Source organism: Triplophysa dalaica, chromosome 11 (assembly GCF_015846415.1).
Source record: "Triplophysa dalaica isolate WHDGS20190420 chromosome 11, ASM1584641v1, whole genome shotgun sequence".
Classification (NCBI taxonomy): Eukaryota; Metazoa; Chordata; class Actinopteri; order Cypriniformes; family Nemacheilidae; genus Triplophysa; species Triplophysa dalaica.
In genome coordinates, this window is record NC_079552.1 from 5,887,621 (window position 1) to 5,910,531 (window position 22,911).

Genomic DNA, 22,911 nt, shown 5'->3' on the forward strand with positions numbered 1-22,911 from the left:
AACAGAGTTTTGATTTTGTGTGAACTGTTCCTTTAAGGTTACATTGGTGCCGCATTGCTTTGTGCCAGTTCAGAAGAAACAGAAACGTTCAGATTATTGTTTTTCCTCAATGATCTGCTTCTTTAAACTGCTTCAATGGGGCAGTGTTTCCTGTTTACATAATCTTTGAGAGCTTCCCAGGTTTGGTGGTTTAAATTCTTCAACCTTTATCTGTAGCAGGACTGTGGCGTTTCAAGTCCTCCGAGCAAGTTTAAGATCTAGTCCAGACCTGTTAAATAACTCTGATATCACGTCCGGTCCGCCGTTTTCCTCATACCGAAAACGCTGGCCTATTTTCCATTGACTGATTTATCCGCAACCCCTGCGACCAATTACACACAGACCGCAAGGAAAGCTTCACGTCACAACGAAATGACACAAAAATAGATTTGTACTAAGTGAACAAAGTTTTCTTTATGTTGGAATAAGTGGCGAGACAGCTATACTGATGTGATGGAGAAGCAGAATGAGATCTTTCTCTCACTGTCTGTGCGCTCAAGGCGTGACGTCACTTTCCCAAACATTCGTCCCTTGGAAGTTTGTCCATATAAGGAAGAGCGCCCCAGTTCCAGTGTGCGCGCGCGTATTTCATACTTTACAATTATTTAAAAATGTCCCCAGCGTTTAACCAAACGTTCAATTTACATTTACAAAAAAAAAGGACTCTATTACTTTGTATATTATTATTTTTATTATTAAATATATTTTTGAAGTATTTAATCTAGAATGAATAGAAGACGCAGTATTTTTTTACGGTGACACGTTTTTATATTGCGTGTGCACGCGGCAGCCCATTCGGTGTTGTTATCTCCACCTGGAGGGGCTTTACCCTAAATGGTATTCCGCAAACGGCCTTCTTGGGAGCTTATGAAGCATGAAGGAATGAGGCAAAAGACAACTTTGACAAAGATTGAACGTTACATTACGCTACGTATAACATGATACAAGTAATGCCTATGTACAGTTGTAATTTAATTGTTATTTAGCGGTCAGATCAGGTTGTGTGACAAAGTCTTTATTAGGCGAACGTGTTTTGCGTGCGTCAGATAGCTGTTTAAACATGCCATCAATAAACAAAACTAATCATTTCAGTCCGGCCACAGAAATAACCGCGAAGACTCAGGGGGTGAAATCATCACATTAAACTTTACAGCCTTTAGTATATGTGATGAATACCAGAGATGTCCTCTGCCAAGTAAACGCCAGACATCGTTACGCAAAGGGTCTGACCACAGATGGCCTTGATCTGTAAAATATCTGACACAGTGGCAGCTTCCACTTTCACGCATTTATCTATTTCCAACATCTATTCATACAGCATGAATGATTCATAGGCTCATTACTGGTTAGACAATCAAAACGTATTATTTTTGCATGCACGTGGTATCCCCCTGTTTCCCCCCACTCTAAAGAGGAACCAAATATCTGTTACCTGAGACAAAGTGAGATAAAACAAACGCAAGGGTGTGGTCACCTAGACGGCGAGGAGGAACCTATTAAAAGATTTATAATAGCCAGAATTAGTGTACCAACTGCATCATTATTTAACATTATTAAATAGCTAAACATTACACTCCAGTTCAGGCAATTAATTTGAGTATAAAAAACGTACCTATAAGCTTTTAGTCAGACAACCCACACCAAATCTAACAACTGACAATACGATTAGCCAATCTGCATCGGTTCTTCGTGAATGGGCGGGCGTTAAGTATCTACGCAGTAGCCAATCAGACACCTCGCATCGTGTTCCTTTTTTTCTGGTACTGTGAAGTTTTCTGCCGATGCTCGTCTAGGAGGTTCTGCCTACTCGCTGCTCTGGATAGCCGCCGTGGTAAAACGGATAGGACGAGAAAGGAACGGACTTTGAGCGAGTGAACGGGCAGGCAAAACGAGGCATCGAAAGGCGGCGAGCGTACCGGGCCGTTGATTTAGTGCACATCGTTTTAAGTGCGCACGGGAGTGTTTACTGCGCCGCGGCAGCGCTCTCTAGGAGAAAGAGAGAGACCGGGAACGGCAGTTCAGCATGGATTACCATCATCAACCTCAACAAGAACATCATCATTTTCATCACTACGATGGAGAAGAGAACAGCTACATGCCCCAGGAAGATGACTGGGACCGGGATCTTCTGCTTGACCCCGCTTGGGAGAAACAGCAGCGAAAGGTACGATATGATCTCTCCACCTAACGGAGGTGTAAAGGCTGTGCAAACCTGCCGTAAAAATGTCACGAAATGTGGATACCACAGGGATTTAACTGGCCGGTGCGGTAGAATCACAGAGAAGTGTGGCTGATGGTAAAATGTATGCATGCATTTGCTTCTTGGATGGTTGTGTTTGGTTATCACTGAGAGTTCTGTAACCACGTCTTATATATTATATAAGACGCTATTTGTAAAGCGTAAGTCTTCATTATTAGAAACTTGAAGGACATCTGTTGCGGAATCGCGCATGTTCTATTCTCACATCCGTCTGTCCATTCATTTGAGCGTTATTACGGTCCCGCCCCCAGTCAAACGATCCGGACCCCGATCACCGGACACCGTGCGCCCACCTATTACCCTCAGTGCGCGCAACAGATGTCAGCGACAGCAGCCTCGCGCGGGAGCCTCATATGATCCAACGCGCGCACACAGAGCACGATCTCTCTGTATTTACGGTCACGGCGCAGACGCTGTCTGGCTTTTTAACGTGTGACCCATGACAGGTCCGTTACGCATTCCGGTTGACTATTTCTTAGGGGGAGGGGGTGTATAAAACTCTTTATGATGCCGGATGTTAAATGTTGCAAACGAGTCTAAAAAGTATTTGAAATATGAGTGAAACATTTGTCGCTCCCACACTCTTTTCCTCCCCTTTGGAAAACGGGGAGGAAAAAAAGAGTACTGGAATCTGCTGCGGTTTGGGCTGGGCTTGTCAGGGAGCGAGTCTGCCCAAAAATGGTAATAACAGACCCCGTACACTGCCGCTGGAAAACTTTCCCCCGTTCCCTTTTTTTCCTTCCTCGAAAGCTTGTAGACTCCTGAATGATGTCATCAGCTACCGGCGGGAAAGACTCATGCTCAGGTATGCGCGGGTTCAGCTCATGCATCTATAAACCCATGATGACAAAATCGTCAGCATCAGACATGTTCAAATCTGGTTAAGTGAGAGCTTAGAGAGAAATGCGTAACCCTCAAGAAATTAGGCATTAGTAGTTCTTGGTTATTTTTTTACATTCAGTGACACATCCGCCATTCTGTATGGACACATCAGCCATCAGTGTGGTGGGTCAATGGAAATGACGTGCACATACATTATCATACAAATAGCAAAAAGCCCTGATGTGTTATTCCCATCTAGAACTGCATTGTGCATAGAAATGACCATCATTTTTAACACTGTTCATAAACAACCACACGCGCACACACTTTAAACACATGCAATGTGCTGCCCATTAAACACCCTCTGTGACTTTAATTATGCGTGGGTTTGTGTGTGTGTGTGTGAGACAAATTGGTTATTGTTCTTCATTTTGACAGGACTGAAAGGTCAGTAGTGAAGCAGAAGTCTGTTCTACAAAGAAACACATACACATTGCAGGTCTACAGGGCAGACCTGATCGCCATCTCACAAAAATGTCAGAGTTAAAACCATATGGGCTGAGTCTGAACTTGAGTTAAGAAAGTGTGCGTGAAAGCATCTGACTGGCTGCAGTTTGTGTTTATGCATGAAAGTATTTGTGCAAGTTCAACCTTGACCATAGAATCAGTAAAGCACATTTTTTCAGATATAACCATCTGTGTCTGAGACTCAGAGTTTATGCATCATGAGGAAAATCCCTTCAGGCCAGACAGGTGTGATGTGATTCAAAAGCGAGACCACTTCTGAAATATTTTAGTCTTTTTCTCTCTCCTCATATATAGGTAAAGTGCCACGCCCCATCCAAACTTTTCTCAATCGATCTAAGAGGAATGATGGTCACCGTTTCCTCCTCCAAAATATTAAATGCCCCCAGACAAAGTTCTAACGGGTCTAACTGTCCGTCCTTTGCATCAGATTTTAGCACATTTAAACTTCTATTCTCATTCATTCCTAAGGGTAAAGTGTTCTTTTCAGTAAGCCCCAGACTTATTAATAAGACTCCCCTGTCACTCATGCTCCATTTTTCAGACGGACAGTCCTGCACCAAATTGATGCCCAATTTTGTTGCTCTAATGTTAAAATCTGCCCAGTTAGGACTATAATTAAATACACAGCAATTTTCTCTGACGCAGACATTATACACTACCCCTGAGTTTTAATGAAACTCATTTATGTATGAAAATATGAGCTTGAAGGCAAATTTGTTGCCATGTATTCAAGACGTTTACTATATTTTGGTAAGGCTTGAGCCTATTGAAACCCTCATGTTGTTCAAAATCAGTTTTTGACTCTTTTTCTTTTGGAACACAAATGATATTTGGAGAAATGTCTCAGTGGTTTTGTGTCCATATGATGGACGTCAATAAGGTCCGGGGCTGTTTGATTACCTATGTTCTTCAAAATATCTAATTTTGTGCTCTGCAGAAGACAGAAAGTCTTACAGGTTTGGAATGACATGAGGGTGAGTATGAAATCATTTTTATTTGTGGGCGAACTGTACCTTTAATATCTTCTAGCCTTTAACCCTGGTGTAGGTCTTTAACAAATCAGAAAATATTTCAGCTGTGTTGAATATCACAAGTAAAAACTAAAAACTCAAATGTTTTATCTGAGAATCCAAACTGTTTTATGCCCAGTTTGCCCACTTTGTATTTATGCGGCTTTTTAAAGGTTGATGTAAGGAGGTCTAAACCTCTGTCTTTCTTCAATACAAAGAACTGTATGTCCTGCTGGTCTCAAGCCTTTTTCTCTCTCTCTCACTTGATCTCTCTCTCTGCCTCTTTTAGAGAGGGTAGGTTGAGTGTCCCAGGAGACCCAATGCTTGTGTTTAAGTTGGTCTGGGGTAAGTTTCCTGATATCTGTCACAGATCTCACCGTCAAGATGGGTTTACAACTCTCTGTGGAGACATTGACATGCAACAGTGTGTTTTTACATGTCAGCTTGGCCCACACGGAACATCTAGACTGTTTTTGCATTTCCACTAAATTAGATATTCTGGCTTTTAGGAATGTGCGAAAACAGACGTAAAATGAAAGAATATAGTAAATTGAGTATTACACAGTGTAAGAATAACCCAATTAGCCAAAATAATAAAATATTTATTGAGCAAATGTGGTTGGTGAGATCTCAGTGTAACACATGTAAAAGGGGTTATAACTTGTCAAGCCCGTGTTGTCAGGATTTGTACTGCATCCTTCACTGTGCTGTTTCAACCGATGAAAGAACAGTCTGAGTAAGTCAACAAAAAAGTAGATAATGTCGCCATCTCAGGTGTGGGAAGCAATTTCTTTGGTGTTTGTCTTTGTATGGACCCGTTCTTAAAAAAAATGATTGACTGCGTCTGACAGCTTTCACCCGAGGCTTTGCCTTTTGTACAGTCAAAAAGCAATTCAGGGTTTCTATCTTAGTGAAGTCAAACTCTTCATGCAAATTATGCATCACATGCTGCATCTAACCCGATAATGTGCTCAAAACTTGGACTTTGTTCGTTGTGCCTGACTGACTGACTTATTCAGAACCAAAGTTGCATTATCTCTCATAGAAAACTCATAACCATAATGCAACTTCCTTACAGCTTTAATCTGCTGCAGTGCTGGCTCACCAAAGCCAAGAGACTGTATACATATAGAGAGTGTGTCTGAGGTTTAATTAATGTAAAAGCAGAGATAAGATCGAGTCAGCGTTTAGCTCGAAACTGAGGCTCCTGGATCCTGAATGTTGATACGATTATTAATGAGCCATTGAACTCTGCGTCTGTATGTTAGGAGACAGGCTCACCTTAGGAGAGTGTGGTTTGTCTGTGTGTATAGGGGAAGCTGGATAATTTGTGTGGAAATGAGACAGCTGTAGTGCTGTACGTCGATCAGCACTTCCTGTCTGGTGGATACAGCCAACAGACAACAACCCACAAACAGATAAAGAGAGAAACAAAAGTAGATTTAACATTTTGTCCATGTGCAAGTAATAATTTAAGGACACAGTTTTGGTTTGTTCAATTTAAAGTATAACCAACAGCAATAGTTTTGTGTTCCTTAGCAGGCAATACCAATTAGAAAGGTAAACAGATAGACGGACAATAAGATTGAGCTTTTTATCCATTGTAAGAATCCTTATGCAAAACACTATTAACACATTTTTACTACATACAGTACATTAAAGGTGTAATTTTTTGGAGGATCTAATGACAGAAGTGCAATATAATATACATAACTATGTCTTCAGAGGTGTATGAAGACCTTACATAATTAAAGGTGTGTTTTTATTGTTTAAGAAGAAGCGATTTCTATCTACATACGGGTCCCCTAACATCGTCATGTTGTCTCTAAAGTAGCCCTTACGGACAAACTGCTCTATAGAGTTCATTTCGTAAATATGCTATCTCCTTTGGAAAAGAAGCGAAAACGTGACGACATTTTAGTTCTGTGTCAGACTCCGTAGTGCTTTGAAAGGGAGATGGAGCGGTAGATTGAGTAGTTGGCTGCAATTCGCAACCTCACCGCTAGAAGTCGCTTAATTTCATACACTGGACCTTTTAAGGGACAGTTCACTCAAAGATGAAAATTCTTGATCATTCACCATCATGTCATTCCAAACCTTTGTGATTTTATTTCTTCTGCAAAAGAGGATATTTTGAAGAATGGTAACTATTATCAACCCCCATGATTTCCATTGTATGGACATAAAACCACAGAGACATTTCTTAGAATGTCTTCTATTGTGTCATATAGTCATATACAGGTTTTGAAGGACATGATGGTGAATAAATGATGACAGAAATGTTATTTTTATGTGAAATATCCCGTCAAATAGGATAGGTTTTTCCACCAGTGCAGATGTAGGAATAATTGGTGTCTTTTTGCAGGGGATTTTGTCATTGTGTGTGTGTGGTCACAATTTTGTTTACATTGGTAGCATGTCACACCTGTCACACGCTGTACACCTGAGTAGGCGGAGCTAATGAAAGAAGCAAACAGCCCATGTATTGTCAGACGAGAGGTCTATAGATGCTTCTTTATGATCCCTATCATCGAGTTTGTGACAAACACACAAAAGCATTTAAATTAAGTTTTACTTAAAAATATACTTTTTATGACCATGTAATAAGCAATGTTTTCTTTACAGCTGTATATAAACAGATCTATTTATGGGGGAAGTTTGTTTGCGTGTACGTGTGTGTTTTTGGACCTACTGTTTGTAGGTTTTCTGGCATTCGTAGTTGCTATAGCAACCCACAGAGAAGAGCCGATCCGTGCAGTGTTTCACTCCCGAGCGAGACAGAGAGCAGTGAAAAGGAAAGAAAGTTATAGGTGGAAATAGAGGGTTAAAAGTAAAACAGAGTTACTCCCCCTTAAGCTGTAATAAAGATTTGTGTTGTGTAGGTGTGAGGAAATCTAGCAGCATTCCTGCTGAGTGACCAGAGATCTGCTGCTTTTCTGACTGTATTTAAATGCATTTGTATATGCATGTATGCGTGTATTTGCATGGGTTTGCGCGTGCTCTGTGCGGTTTATTTGGGTTTGTCGTCTGCGTGCATGTGCAGCTTAGTGTGGAATTCTTACATGAATGCTTACACACACAACGAACGCTAGGGGCAAATTGTGTATCGTTAATAAGCTTTATATAAACTCTGTTGTATATATGTCTTGGCATTGATGTGTGTGTGTGTGGTCCCAAACAGCATCTTCTGACTGTCTCATGAATTTATCCCAATCACAGCTTTACTTGCATTTACCTCCAGACATTTCCATGTTACAGCGTTTCCTGCTAGTAGCTGCCAGATTCCACACCGTTTCTCACCTAGCCTGCTCCTTGTTACCCATAATCCATTATTAAACCGCATACCCCAGACCACCCAACTCTGGTCGGTTGTATCCCATCATTTAGCAATGTTTCACATTCTGTGCGAATCCAGATTTTTTTCTTTGTCTTTACATCTAAGCACAATCCAAGCCATCCTTGCACATACATAAATACAATTGTCTCTGATTCCCTTAAGCGGCATATCAATCGTATTACTGTGTGTGTGTGTTTAGCTCCCGTTCTGCACCACAGCTGTTTCTCATCAGACCGCTAACATACCGAAGAATCCTGAAGCCACAGATACTCAGTGCTGCCATGACAACCTCCAGAGAACCCTCACACTGCCTCGCTCTCTCTCAACGTCAAAGTCATGGCATGATTGTAAACGATTACAGTATTAGCAAAGCATTCAAGTATATGCGTAACACAGGTGTATAAAATGAAGCCGGTTTAAAGGGGTAATATATCAGAAATCGAAACACTCTCCTTAGTGAAAGAGGGATGCCAGAAAGAACACATACCCTCGTGATCATTTATGTTAGGCTTGATTGACTCATTCACAAAATTTGGCCTGGGCAGCGCAGGGAGGTAATATGGAGGAAGCGGGGTTGATACTATTAATCCTAAACTCTGTCTAGAGGAACTCATTATAAAGGGAAAATGTGGGAAAGTCTGCCAAACCTGCTTCTCTTCCTGTCATGCTCATTACACATGCTTGGAGGTGTTTTCATACATTAGAAGTCCTAAAGGCACAGCAGGAAAAATGGCCTCTTTAATTGTAACATTGTGTCCTAACCAGCCGCTCAAGAGCAATTTCTCTGTGCACAAAACAAAAATGTGGCATGGTGTGAGACAAACTCAGATGAATATAAAAGAGCTTTTATCGTAGCTTTTACCACATCAAGCTGGGTTAGGAGATGATGAAAGGGGTCAGAGAAAGTGGAAATGATGACCGAAAGGAAATAAATTATGTTTTTTGGCGCATTTTCGTCAACAAACTAGTTATTTTTATTTTATGATACTTTTGAAGTTGATGAAATACAGCAAGACTATGCCTGTTTCGTAGACTTTGGTATTAAACACATGAAATGGGTGAAGGACAAGTTTTAATGTATTTACTGAAATGAAGTTAGCAACAGTTATATACCATGGCCATAGCTTAATAGTTAAGCTTTCTATTGGCGTATGGGTTGTTAGGATATGTCAATATCTGGGGAAGGTACTACAAACTGTGGAATCTGAGGGTGCGAAAAAATCTAAATATTTAGAAAATTGCCTTTGAAGTTGTTAATGAGAGGCACTGAAGCAGCAGGCCATATACAGTTTTTATATATTTGTTTTAGGAAATTTACAAAATATCTTCATGCAACATGATTGTTACTTAATATCCTAATGATTTTTGGCATAAAAGAAAAATCGATAATTTTGACCCGTACTATGTAATTTTGTCTTTTACTTAAAAATGCTCCCGTGCTACTTAAGACTGGTTTTGTGATCCATGATCACATATTGTATTTAAAATATAAAGTGTGTATTTTTTATGTATTATTTTGTATTTCCAATTATAAGAAAAAATGTGCATTTTATTGTTACATTTATTTTTGCCTCGTTTTTCAGAATTGTGTGTACTATTCTCTTCTCATGTTCGTCATTTCGCTTTCAGACGTTTACTGCTTGGTGCAATTCTCATCTACGAAAGGCAGGAACGCAGATCGAAAACATCGAGGAAGACTTTAGAGACGGTCTCAAACTCATGCTGCTTCTAGAGGTCATCTCAGGTCAGTAACCTCACAGCCTAAATTTGTCACATACAGCTTCAAATTTTGGTGTTCCTGTTTGTTGTGGTACAACTGTTACGTGGGAAGCAATGAAAGGTTCGGAGGGCACAGTTATCAAATTCAAAGCGATTTTGGGCAATTGAATTAATTAAGCAATAAGGCCGCGAAAGCAATTGGTTACAGTTGATTTTATAACAGCTAAGGCCGTTGTGGCACGACACAAAGCTGAGTGTCTAAAACCCCCTTAGTTGTTAAAAAATGCACTTGTAGCCCACTGCTTCGCGGGGATTATTGCTTTAATAAAAGTTTTTTCCAGAAGCGTTGCAAGATTAATAAAATAAAGTGATATTTAGGCTATGAAATGCGGTCAGCAGTTATAAATGGGGGTTTTTTATAATGGCTTTGAACTCGGCTCAACCAATCACAAAAAAGCACCAAAACTGACCGTTTTATTAATGCAATTTGGAAAAGAAGATCATTTTGAATGTTTTTTGTGTCTGTTTAAATCACCTGAGAACAGACTTGTGACAATATTATGGAGCCTGAACATTAAGCGTTTCTTTTTCACTGCAGGAGAGCGCTTGGCCAAACCAGAGAGAGGAAAAATGAGAGTCCATAAGATCTCCAATGTGAACAAAGCTCTGGGTTTCATCGCCAGCAAAGGAGTCAAACTGGTTTCTATCGGAGCAGAGGGTATGTCCCCCACCACTCATCGGTGACCTATATCCTGCAGGCTTCCAGGGTCACGAGTTCAGTGTTCCAGCATGTGGGATCAATGGTTATCAGACGCTCTGTCTGTGTGCAAAATGTGCTTCTGTCTCGCTCATATCACATTTATGCCCTCTCTCTTCCAGCAGAATTAAAGTTAAATAGATTACACATGTAGTATATGTCTGACTTATATTAGATCTGCTGTATTTGACAGTGTGTGTGTGTATTTTTTTCTGTTATCTGGTCTCTCTCTCTCGCTCTCTCTCTCTCTCTAATCCAGAGCGGCATTCCAGACAGATTAGCCTTCCACAAAACACTTGGCCTTAGTCCCATACTGTTACCAGTATATGTGTTTATGCAGGGCTGTTTCTGTTTGTGTTTGCGTTTATGAGATGAGATACACAGACACATTTACTGACATGTGTGCGTATTATGGGATTAGTGTAGGAAGAGAAGGAATCAAACACACGCATACACACAAACATACAATTTTTTCTTGGATATCTAAATGGGGACTTCCCACTCACATCTATAGTCATTTTAGTATTAGTACTGCAGAGTTGCCCTAAAGCTAAAATACAATTTTGCAACTTCGTTTTGAGAATAAATGAAATAAGGATAATTTATCTAAATGTTATGCTGGTGTGTGTGCTTCTACTCAGAGATTGTTGATGGAAATGCCAAGATGACTCTGGGAATGATCTGGACAATCATTCTCCGCTTTGCCATCCAGGACATCTCAGTGGAGGGTATGTTGTATTGTCTTTTAAATGTAAATACAATGCACAGTTTATCTTTGAACTTTACGAATTTGGGATTGTGTTTAATATGGTTCTGTGTATATTTGTGTGCGTACAGAGACGTCAGCTAAAGAAGGTCTTCTGCTGTGGTGCCAGAGGAAAACAGCTCCCTACAAAAATGTCAACATTCAGAATTTCCACATAAGGTAAACAGACAGGAAATGAGCACCAGGAAGAAACATAGTCAATGATGGGAAAAGACTCAGAGTGATAGTGATCTGCAAATGGACACTGATTTTGACAGTCATATATCGCCCATCTCTCTTGCTCTCTTTTTCTCTGTCAGCTGGAAAGATGGATTGGGATTCTGTGCACTCATTCACAGACATCGCCCAGAGCTCATTGATTATGGTAAACTGCGCAAGGTGAGGCATTACAACAAATTTGTGGCTATAAACAGCAGGGTACAAAAGTTTGAAACCACATAGAGAACCTGGGATTTATTTACTATTTCATACCTGGAATAATTGTTCTTTGTACCTGATTTCAAGATCCTCTTTCTATTTTTTTGATCAGGCTGGAATAACATAATTAGGTTTTAAATAAGGCAACCATTCACACTAAATGTAATCCATAATGTGCTATTTCACGTAAAAAAGGACAGTTTGCTCCCAAAAGTTTGAGTTATGATAGGTGCCATTAACAAGAAGTGTAAACAGGAAATATGTTAATTATTGGTTAAATTTAAATGACCTTCTGCAAAAGAAGAACATATAACAAAAGTTTTTTCAACACGTTTTTAACATATCAACTCAGGGCTCTAATCATTACAAATAAATTTAAAGTGAAAATTGTACAATTATAAATTTGTGTAAGTTCTTGGTTTTTGAACCTCACATACAAAGGTCAATGACATATAACGAACCCTTATCATGTGGTATCGACCAATAATATCAATAATTATATTAAATGAAATTAAAATATATCAAATTTTTGTGGCTGAAATATGAATATCTGATGCACTATGCTTAAGTAAATGGTCTTTATTTAATATTTATATCAGTTGTATTGTATGCAATTTTTAGGAAAAATAAGTTTGTTGATTTAAGAAGACAAAATTATAGACGAAAATATGAGAGGATTAATCACCAGAACTCAAAGAAATGTGAATGCTTTGAAAATCCTTATACGTCATTGACCCACATGCATTTATACACACCAACAGTTTGAAAGAAAAGGATCCACGTGTTGTTGTTTTCTTCCCTCTTAGGATGATCCAATGACTAACTTGAACACCGCCTTTGATGTCGCTGAGAAATACCTGGACATTCCTAAGATGCTGGATGCAGAAGGTAAGACATAATAAGATAGACAAGTTCTTCTCTGTGCTGCGTCCCTGTAAAACTAGGTTAGACCTCTAAATATAGAGCTGTAGGAATCGTGCAGGTACAGTATGTGCTTCAGGAGGTTGAATTACTGAAGCCGTGATTGTGGATGTTTCCTAAAAATATGGCCTGTTTTAAGTGTATTTTTTTGTGTTTTGATGAGTTTTGAAGTGCTTCGAAGGCACTGGTATTACTGGTTTTGTTCTTGTGGCGTTTTTTTATACTCTTTGCCACCTTACTACAAAAACGTTGTTTGGATTCTTAAAATCGTTGCTACCTTGAAAGTATTTGTGCAGCGTATCTTTCTCCTGAACGCAAAACTGAAATAAAGTTTCTATTATATTTACTTTCAGCTCTGTGTTTTTGTACAGCACAGTTAATATAGGATGGTTCGGTTGTCTTCTTTCGTATTTATAACCTTTTCTTCACACAGGAGGTCACCTCGGATGGGACTTATGTGTCTGTGTGTGCAATGCTCTGGTTATTCATTTATTCTCTCGTTACTTTAATATCACCCCCTTCTTTCTCTGCAGATATTGTGGGTACGGCCCGGCCCGATGAGAAGGCCATCATGACCTACGTTTCTAGCTTCTACCATGCCTTCTCTGGGGCGCAGAAGGTATCACAGGGCCCCGCCCCCTCCCAATGTCCTGAACTTCCACACTCACTCACCCTTTACGCCCTTCCCTTTCTGTTTCTGCTCACTGGGTTTTGTGATCACCATTAGCAGAGATTACTGGATGTCGTGGTTTCCCCTTACTGTGACTACTATCCTAACAGTTCCGCTCTTTTTGACTCTTTGCAGAACTAAGCTCCGCCCCTCAGGGCTCAGGCTCCTCCCACAGCCGCATGAGTCTTTCCACCTATTGCATGAAGGAAAATAAGTCTTGTGATAAAGGCATGAGCGTGTCTCCAGTCTCCAATAAAATATTTTTAGAGACTCAAATGTTTTGACGTTCTGGAGACCTCTTCATGCCTTCTATCATTTCTGTGGAACAGTGGCTGTTTACCTTTGAGTCTTTGCAGTCTTTTACTCTGTGCATTTTTCTCTCCCTTCCTCTTCCCTTTCTGTTCTCTCCCTCTTCCTGCTCTCTCTTTCCCTGGGCAGATATCGTTAGTACGTTACGTCCCGACGAAAAGGCCATCATGACATATGTGTCATGTTACTACCACGCTTTCTCAGGCAAACAGAAGGTGAGCGCAGACTGACAACAACCGGTCAGAGCTTTCACTTCACCCACTTCAACCCAGTAAACTCACAACAGCCAATCAGATGTTTGTTTTTAGGCCCCAGAACTCAGATACCCGTTTAAAGACAAAAATAGATGGGATCTCTCATACAGACATTACAGACAGCTTTTCTGAACCGTGATGGTACAATCGTCTCTGATGATGTCATCAAAACAATATCTCAATGTGGCATAACACTAACTTCCTGTTAAGCTGTGGGAGTGTGCAGAGATATTGCTGAATATCATACAAATCAGATAAAGGTCATATATACACAAGGCTCAGTTATTTGTGTTTCTCTCAAATCTTTCTTTTTGTTTTACATAATACACCCAACTTAGTATCTCCACGCTAAACACATTCGTACAGCCTTTCCAAAACCAACTGTCTCACTGTTTAGTTAAGAGATTAAAATAGATGCTGACGAAACTTTTATCTGGCACTGCATATTTACACAGAATTTAGAGGTGAACCGACAGCCAGTATACAGCTCTGCGGTAAAAAGACAGTCTAAAGACAGTTTCAAAAGACTCATATAAGCTGTGTATAGGCATGAGCCGAATATCGGTTTCAAGGTATACCGCGGTTTGGAAATGTCCCGGTTTTGAAACCACTAAAAGTTTCTGTTATAACATTCCAAAGGTATGAGCTGTTTTGTGCAGGAATCCATCAGATTCTGTGCCATATTTCGTTTATGGTTAATGAATTGTTTGCTCACCTGCATTTAATATAATTTATTTATATATATATTTATGGATAAATGCATGTAAGTTTAATTACTGAAAAAAGAAGACTATAAAGGGGATGCCATGCTTCAAAATGTTTGGGAAGCACTGATTTAGCCTGACGTACTGTACATGTTTACTATTGTTCCAAATATTTTGTGTTGCTTAAAAATCTAATCTATCGTGTTCAACGTTTTTTACTCAGACATTAAAGAACACATTTTAAAGCTCCAACCGCAATACCGCAAACTCTGGTAGTTTGGCGTAAGGTTACCTTACCGTCAAAATCTCATACCGACATATGCCTAGCTGTGTATAATAAGACAGACTGCTTGATTTGAATCAGTTCATTCAGAGTCAGCATGCTTCTCACTTACAGGATAAAAGTTAATACTTCACCGTGCTGAATCATCACGTCCAGCTGGGTTCCCTCAACTCTGTGAGCTTTTCAGAGCTGATGACTAACATTCCCCTGTAAACAGTTTCGACAGTCTGGTTGTGTTTATGTTCTCATACAATATCTGCATACTCTAATCCTGCTGCTCTTATAAGGCTGCGTTAACATAAGTATGTGGTGTGACTGTAAATTTACCAGGCGCTGCATTCTGTCACACAAACACACACTTACAAGGATACTTACAAGAGTCAGTTTGTGGAAATTTGAACTGAAAGGATGCAGGTTTCTTATTTGAATAACACGTATATGTATATATAACGTATAGATAACTTTTAAGTCTTGAGAATGACGTTCCTTTCATATTTGTGGATTATAAAATCATGAAATCGGAAAAAAGTTTGTTTTATTTGAAATTTTGTTCTTTTAAAAGCCATTGGTATAATTTTTTCTCTGCACAGAATAACAATATAGGACAGAAATAGGAGTTAAAAAGAGTTCACCTCAAAATAAAAGTTTTGTCATCATTTACTCACCCTCATGTCATTTCAAACCTGCGTGGCTTTTTTGATAAGAAGAAATTTTTTTAAGAATGTTGGTAAACAGAAACTGTTGGTCCCCATTCACTTCTACTGTATGGATACCAATGCAAGTCAAAAGGAACCAACAGCTTTCCAACATTCTTCAAAATATCCTCTTTTGTGTTGTACAGAATAAAGAAAGTCATACAGGTTTAAAGCGACAAGGCGGTGAGTGAGTAAATTATGAATTATCATTTGTGCTGAATTGTTCCTTGAATTTCTGTTTAAGAGTGTGAATGATTTTTTTTATAAAACTGAAAACGAAAATAATGTTTATACTTCATTGTTGTTTTTTCTCTAGTTTAAAAGAAAACGCCTGACAAAAAATAAATAAAATAATAACTGCTGTCGGAATACAGATCTGAACTGATGTCACTGCAATTGCTAAACTGAGCTTATCATTGCTTTCCCCTCTTCCTCTCTGGCTTTTAGACTTGAAAATCACTTCCTTATCCCTCTCCATTCCCTCCATACATACAAATACAATGAAACAGATACAATATTACATTCAAAATAGCAGCTGTTTTTCTACTTTAGAGACTTAAGCATCTTAGCTCTTCCACAGAAACAGACGCAGATTCACTCTGTCTTTCCCTCCTTAGGCCGAGACGGCAGCCAATCGGATTTGCAAAGTGTTGGCTGTCAATCAGGAGAACGAGCAGCTGATGGAAGACTATGAGAAACTAGCCAGTGATGTGAGCACTCATCCATGTCCTCTCCTGACCACTCCTCTTCACTCATCTCCTCGTCTCTCCTCTCCTGTCGTCTACATCTGTGCTCATTTTGGTCCATGTTTGATTGTTAGAAATACTTAACAGAAATGTTTTATGCGTAATGACTCCAGAAGGCTCATGAGATCTCAAATGTAGATTTTAGGCCTGGAAAAGTCATGGAAATTTATATGGTTATGGTAAAAAATAATTGAAACATATTTGTGACACGGTTTGATAATTCTCTCTTTCTCTCTTCTCATCTATTTAGTTTAGTCTGTATGTTCGCAATTTAACATTTTTGTCTTTTTGGTGTTCTTGTCCTCTGGTGTGTCTCCAGCTCTTGGAGTGGATTCGCAGAACCATCCCGTGGTTGGAGAACCGCGTGCCTGAAAACACCATGCAGGCCATGCAGCAGAAGTTGGAGGATTTCCGGGACTATCGGCGACTTCACAAACCACCAAAAGTTCAGGAGAAATGTCAACTGGAGATCAATTTCAACACACTCCAAACCAAACTGCGTCTCAGCAACCGGCCCGCATTTATGCCCTCGGAGGGGAAGATGGTTTCGGTGAGCACATAAACACACAAACTCAGTATCCAGTTTAGTCGATAAAGTCATTGATCTTCATGTTGACCTTCAGTTGCGCTTGTTCTGAATGAAGAAACATTGCTCAGTGACCATTCTCCACAAACTGTCTCAGTGTGGAAGTGGGTTATTTGCATTGTATACTAACCTGTAACAAGCAAACAGATTTGTCAATGTGAAAATAAAGTGAACCCGCAGCGCTTTGCAAACAAAGCCGAATAAGATATAGAACATTAAACTTCTTGAAGAGTTACAATTAAATACAATTCAATTCTGTAATTAATCTTATATTTTTGAAGGATATCTCCAATGCTTGGGGGGCTCTAGAGGGAGGAGAAAAGGGTTATGAAGAATGGCTACTGAACGAGATCCGCAGACTTGAAAGACTTGATCATCTCGCTGAGAAATTCCGCCAAAAAGCCACCATCCACGAGGCTTGGACCGAAGGTATCGTTAAATAAACGCACAGACAACACAACTGCAAGAATACGAGAACATTTGGTATAAAAAAAATGCATTGTGTGCCCATTAAAATTGTGATGTACTTTATCTTTGCTGCACCCTGTAGGTAAGGAGGAGATGTTGCAGCAGAAAGAATACGAGACGGCATCCCTGTCTGACATCAAAGCTCTACTGAAGAAGCATGAGGCGTTTGAGAGCGACCTGGCGGCTCATCAGGACAGAGTTGAGCAGATCGCTGCCATCGCACAGGAGCTCAAGTCAGTTAACACAACGAAAACCAGAACCAGACACTATATCATTCATTAAATGAAAAGAAAATTATGTCAATAACAAGGAAAGCATTAGCAAAGAAATAATATAAATGGTTTAAAACAAAGACATCATAATGACATCATTTTAATTTTGGGGTGAATTACAATTTTTGTTCCATACAGATACTTTATATTGATCTTTCTCTCTCTGTATAGTGAGTTAGAGTACTATGACTCTCCCAGTGTAAATGCTCGCTGCCAACGGATCTGTGATGAGTGGGATTCTCTGGGGGTTTTGACTCAGAAACGCAGCGAGGCCTTAAAGGTAAAACGTGTTAAAACACCATCAGCTGCAATGAATGTTGTGTTTTGGTTGCTGGTTCTAATTAGCTCTCTGTCTCTTTCCTCAGAGGACTGAAAAACTGTTGGAAACAATTGATCAGCTGTACCTGGAGTTTGCCAAAAGGGCGGCGCCATTTAACAACTGGATGGAGGGAGCCATGGAAGACTTGCAGGATACTTTTATTGTCCACACAATTGAGGAGATACAGGTACTCTTCTCATTTAGTTATTCATTTTTGTGGATGAACCCTGACTTTAAAAAAAAAAAAAAACATTTATTGATTAAATCATTTAAATACACACACATAAATACATTTTTTCAAATGGCAATTTTTAAGCTCAGTGTGTTTGGAGACATTTAAAAGTATAAGGTGAAAAGTAACAGAGGGAAAATATTTTCTCTTGTGTGTGTGTGAATCAGGGTCTCAGCACAGCCCATGAGCAGTTTAAAGCCACTCTGCCTGAGGCGGATAAGGAGAGACAGGCCATCCTCGGCATCCATAATGAAATTGCTAAAATTGTGCAGACATACCACGTCAACATGGCTGGCACCAACCCATACACCACCATCAACCCCCAGGAGATCAACACCAAATGGGATAAGGTTGGAACACAGTTCCACTTCAGAAATAATGCTATCTTGTAAAAACAGTAGCGAATCAGTTTTCAGACCAGGAAAGAAAAGTACATATTTCATATTTTAAATTCAATGAAGTAAAAAAGAATACTATATTATATTCAAATAAGTGTATATAATTATCTGGTAAATAATTAGGAAGGTACAAAAAAGCCATCAAATTAGATATAATTCAATGTTTTATATATAACATTTATAAGATTATGTTTCATAAATTTAAGGAAAAGATGCTGAATTAATCTCTACACATTCTCTCTATTCCAGGTGCGTCAGTTAGTACCCCAGCGAGATCAGGCTCTGATAGAGGAACATGCCCGTCAGCAGAATAATGAGAGACTGCGCAGACAGTTCGCTAATCAGGCCAATGTCATCGGGCCCTGGATTCAGAACAAGATGGAGGTGATACACGATCTTTACTAACAGATAATGAATAGCATTCAAAGGATGTTGTGGACACACTGAGGCCGAATTGTGTCGTTCTGTTATCTAAATAGTTTTTAATCGCTGCGTTTAGGAAATCGGCCGGATCTCGATCGAATTGCACGGCACCCTGGAGGATCATCTGACCCACTTGCGGCAGTACGAGAAGAGCATTGTCAACTACAAACCAAAGATAGACCAGCTAGAAGGAGACCACCAACTCATACAGGAAGCGCTTATTTTCGACAACAAACACACAAACTACACCATGGAGGTATTGAGACATTTTAACTCACACACTGACTAAACTATTAAAGGTCCAGTGTATGAAACTTAGCAGCATAAACTAGTGGTAAGGTTGCGAATTGCAACCAATGACTCACTCAACCCCTCCCTTTCGACGCAATACGGTGGCTGACACAGGACTAAGATATTTTCATGTTTTCGCTTCTTTGCTGAAGGAGATAACGTATTTTGCATGTAAGGGGACCCCTGGTGTATGTAGATAGAAATAGCTCAGTCTAGGGTAATATAAACATAACGCTTCATTATGTAAGGTCTTTATAGACCTCTGAAGACATGGTTACCTATATTATATTGCATTACTGTAAATAGATCCTCCAAATAATGACACACTGTACCTTTAAAACACTCCAATGCATCTTACGTCTGTTTTTCCTCTGTAGCACATCCGTGTGGGATGGGAGCAGCTTCTTACCACCATTGCTCGCACCATTAATGAGATCGAGAACCAGATTCTGACCCGTGACGCCAAAGGCATCAGCCAGGAACAAATGAATGAGTTCAGAGCCTCGTTCAACCACTTCGACCGAGTCAGTATCACACCCCACAGTCCAGTACAATACAGCTGTAAAAGATTCAGAAGAGTAGGATTTCTGAAACCGTAACAAGTTCACTTTATCCAGAAGAATGACAGAAGAAAACAGACCAGATGTACAGCTGAGCGTGGTACTGCAGCTCAGAAATTGTATTTAGTAATGTAATAACACACACACACATGTTTAAGTCAAATTTATTGTCAATTCATTGTCAATACAAGACATACAGAGGATTGAAATTCCAATTCCCTCTCAAGCCGTGATGTAAGACATTAATGTGAGACACAAGACAAGTATAATTAAATAGGAAAAAATGACCAAGATATAATAAAACTTGCAATCAAGACATAATGCCACATGATTTTAAATATATTTACATTGTAGTATAAACAATGCGTAATTTTCAAGTCTCCTGAGTTTTTACATTGACAGTGATGGCCTTGCTACACAAACGCTGCCATGCTACACCTTAACGGCACACTAAAAACCCTCACAAGACATTGAAACACAATTTAACATTTGTAAAACGACACAGCAGAGTTAACAGAGCACAGCATCACAACTCAGGTCTTCACTCACAGTTACACTTCCCCTCACTCGTAGCACAATACTGCACAGTTTGTTCTAATGGTTGTGCACTTTTCTCTGTCTTCTCGTTTGTCACTTTGCCACTGCATGGATCAACACCCTCTTCCACCCCTCCACACGTCTGCATGACATTCCCTCACCCCCCACACGTGTGTGCTGCATGTCCACGCTGCTGACCTCTGACCACGGCTCCGACGCTCAGGATCACTCGGGCACGCTGGGCGCCGAGGAGTTCAAAGCCTGCCTTATCAGTCTGGGCTTCGATATCGGGAACGACGCACAGGTACACACACACCAACACCAGCCAGGGAGTCCTGTCATTAACCTCTCTTTTTGTTTTGTTTTTCTGTTCTCTCTTTGCTATTTTTCCTCTCAAACTTTTTCCACTTTCTGAACATGTCCTTTGAAATCTTCCTCTAAAATTTTTCTTACAATTCCTCTTTGCTTTTCCCATCCTTTTCTCCTTCATCAAACTTTTCTGCACCACTACTTGGTTCTGTTTGTCCATTGTGGGTTCGTGTAGAAGAAAACAGGCATGATGGATGCAGAAGACTTCCGAGCCTGCCTCATCTCCATGGGTTATAATATGGTAAAGCAGAGAGTTAAAATCTCAACCGGTTGTAATCAGGTTGAACTGAGTTATAATGTACATGTTTTAAAATCTATTTAAACAGTTATATTCTCCGTGGATTATAATCTAAAAAACTACAGTTTTATTTCTGTGGAGTATAATCAAGTAAAGATTATAAAATAACTACATAATCTACAAGTTTAAACTGGTTATGATCAGAGGCAGAATCTCTGTGGGTTGTAATCTATGTATAATCTATAATTCCAGGATTTTTATCCATAGAGTTGCTTAGTATTTATGGTAACACAATTAGAAACATTTCACATTTAATAGCTTTAATGCTGTTTACATTTCAATTAAATTATATTATATTATTAATTATTATTATTAGATGATAAATATGATCAGTAATTATTCTATTATTTAATGGGTTTTTTTGTTTAGGGAGAGGCAGAGTTTGCTCGCATCATGAGCATTGTGGATCCTAACAGACTTGGAGTGGTGACATTCCAGGCTTTCATAGACTTTATGTCTCGTGAGACCGCAGACACAGACACTGCTGATCAGGTCATGGCATCATTTAAAGTCCTTGCTGGAGACAAGGTACGACATATTTATTTCCCCCAAATTCAACAACTAAATAGGTTGAAATGTGTCACATGAAGATTATAATTAATCTCAAACCATTTTTTGTAGAACTATATCCTGGCAGATGAGCTGAGGCGTGAACTTCCTCCCGACCAGGCTGAATATTGCATCGCCCGCATGACGCCTTACACGGGCCCTGACGCAATGCCGGGGGCTCTCGACTATATGTCCTTCTCCACCGCCTTGTACGGGGAGAGTGACCTCTGAACCATGACCCTTGAATGTGTGGTCAACCTGCCTTCTGGTACAAACACAGAAAATTAAAACAAAAACATGCATATTCATATACACCTACATAGCTCGCACACTATGAGAGTAAAAGTGGTTCTTCAAGCAGAGCAGCAGATCCCACATCAGCCAATTTGAGCATCTTCCTTAATGACCTTCAATCATTTTTTTATCCTCTCAGCCCAGCCATATCCTGTTTGTCATATACGGCTTCCTTCTCTTTCTCCAGACATGTTTATAAAGTCTTTGTTGCCTATCTTGAGGATTGTTGATCCAGAAAGTCTAAACCCTGTGAGTCGACGTGTCACAGAGAGGCAGTTAAGTGCTTTATGTATGCGGTGTGACCTCTGACCCCTGTGAAACGCCACGACCATGTGGTTCTGATTGATCTGCTTTTTATATATATATATATATTAATGGTTGTTGATGAGACTTTCCATTGTGATGGCAAGTCAGACTTCATAAACAGACCTTCCCCTTTCAGCTTTCAGTCACAACATTGAAAACTTCCCCATGGAGGAATGTTTTCTGTATTTTTACTTCTTATTTCGTTTGTTTGTTTTTCCTCTTCATAAAGGAATAAAGTTAACATATTTTATTATACAGAACAAAAAAAGGTATTTTTCTTCACTTGATTAAGAAACGTAAGTAATAAATTTAAATAAAGAAACAATCACAGTTGTGTGCGTTTGTGTTTTTAATGGCTTTTCTTGAATTGTTTTTCAAGTATTCACGTATGGAATTGATATTAATGTAAAGATGTTTCCCATTAAGCAAGACACATTTTTATATACAATTACTAAAAGCAACAATATTATCATAAATGACGCTTGACACAACAGAAACAATCATCTTCGTCTTGCTCAGTATAATATAATATTTTATGATATAGTAATGAAATAATACGTAGACTTTGTCGGTATAGCTGGGTAAGGCGCTTGATCTTAGCTATTTGTAATGATACCGGCTGACTTTTTTACTTGGTGCAGTGTCGAAAAGTTGATTTGTGGTGTTTTGAAACACTAATATGTAAAAAAACCTGATCTGAAGTTTTATATACTACAGAAAGAAGTATAGTCCCATCCCCCTGCACCACAACTCAGGGAATTTATAACACTTA

At 39.4% G+C, this 22,911-nt stretch overlaps 1 protein-coding gene across 6 annotated transcripts; it reads left to right on the forward strand.

Moving 5' to 3' along the window:
- The first annotated feature begins 1,824 nt into the window (after positions 1 to 1,824).
- On the forward strand, positions 1,825 to 22,469 carry actn1 (actinin, alpha 1). Of its 6 annotated transcripts, none has more exons than XM_056760125.1 (22): positions 1,825 to 2,203; positions 9,626 to 9,740; positions 10,314 to 10,433; positions 11,114 to 11,200; positions 11,310 to 11,397; positions 11,538 to 11,616; positions 12,462 to 12,543; positions 13,685 to 13,770; positions 16,109 to 16,201; positions 16,557 to 16,787; positions 17,105 to 17,252; positions 17,374 to 17,524; positions 17,735 to 17,843; positions 17,929 to 18,069; positions 18,282 to 18,464; positions 18,762 to 18,896; positions 19,012 to 19,191; positions 19,604 to 19,750; positions 20,547 to 20,627; positions 20,868 to 20,933; positions 21,360 to 21,518; positions 21,612 to 22,469. In XM_056760125.1, the coding sequence occupies exons 1-22, from the start codon at positions 2,063 to 2,065 to the stop codon at positions 21,768 to 21,770; spliced, it is 2,781 nt and encodes a 926-aa protein (XP_056616103.1). In that variant the 5' UTR covers positions 1,825 to 2,062; the 3' UTR covers positions 21,771 to 22,469. The 6 variants fall into 6 exon arrangements, with proteins under 6 accessions (XP_056616103.1, XP_056616107.1, XP_056616102.1 ...); XM_056760124.1 differs by lacking the exon at positions 13,685 to 13,770 and adding an exon at positions 13,110 to 13,195 and having other exon boundaries at positions 1,826 to 2,203; XM_056760129.1 differs by lacking the exon at positions 20,547 to 20,627.
- Positions 22,470 to 22,911: the final 442 nt, after the last annotated feature.

Bases quoted from the DNA above. Each gene is read 5' to 3' on its own strand.
- actn1 (XM_056760125.1), top strand. From the start codon at position 2,063: ATGGATTACCATCATCAACCTCAACAAGAACATCATCATTTTCATCAC. The intron at 11,617-12,461 runs GTGAGGCATTAC...CTTCCCTCTTAG, and splicing joins ATTATGGTAAACTGCGCAAG to GATGATCCAATGACTAACTT. The intron at 20,934-21,359 runs GTAAAGCAGAGA...TTTTTTGTTTAG, and splicing joins TCTCCATGGGTTATAATATG to GGAGAGGCAGAGTTTGCTCG.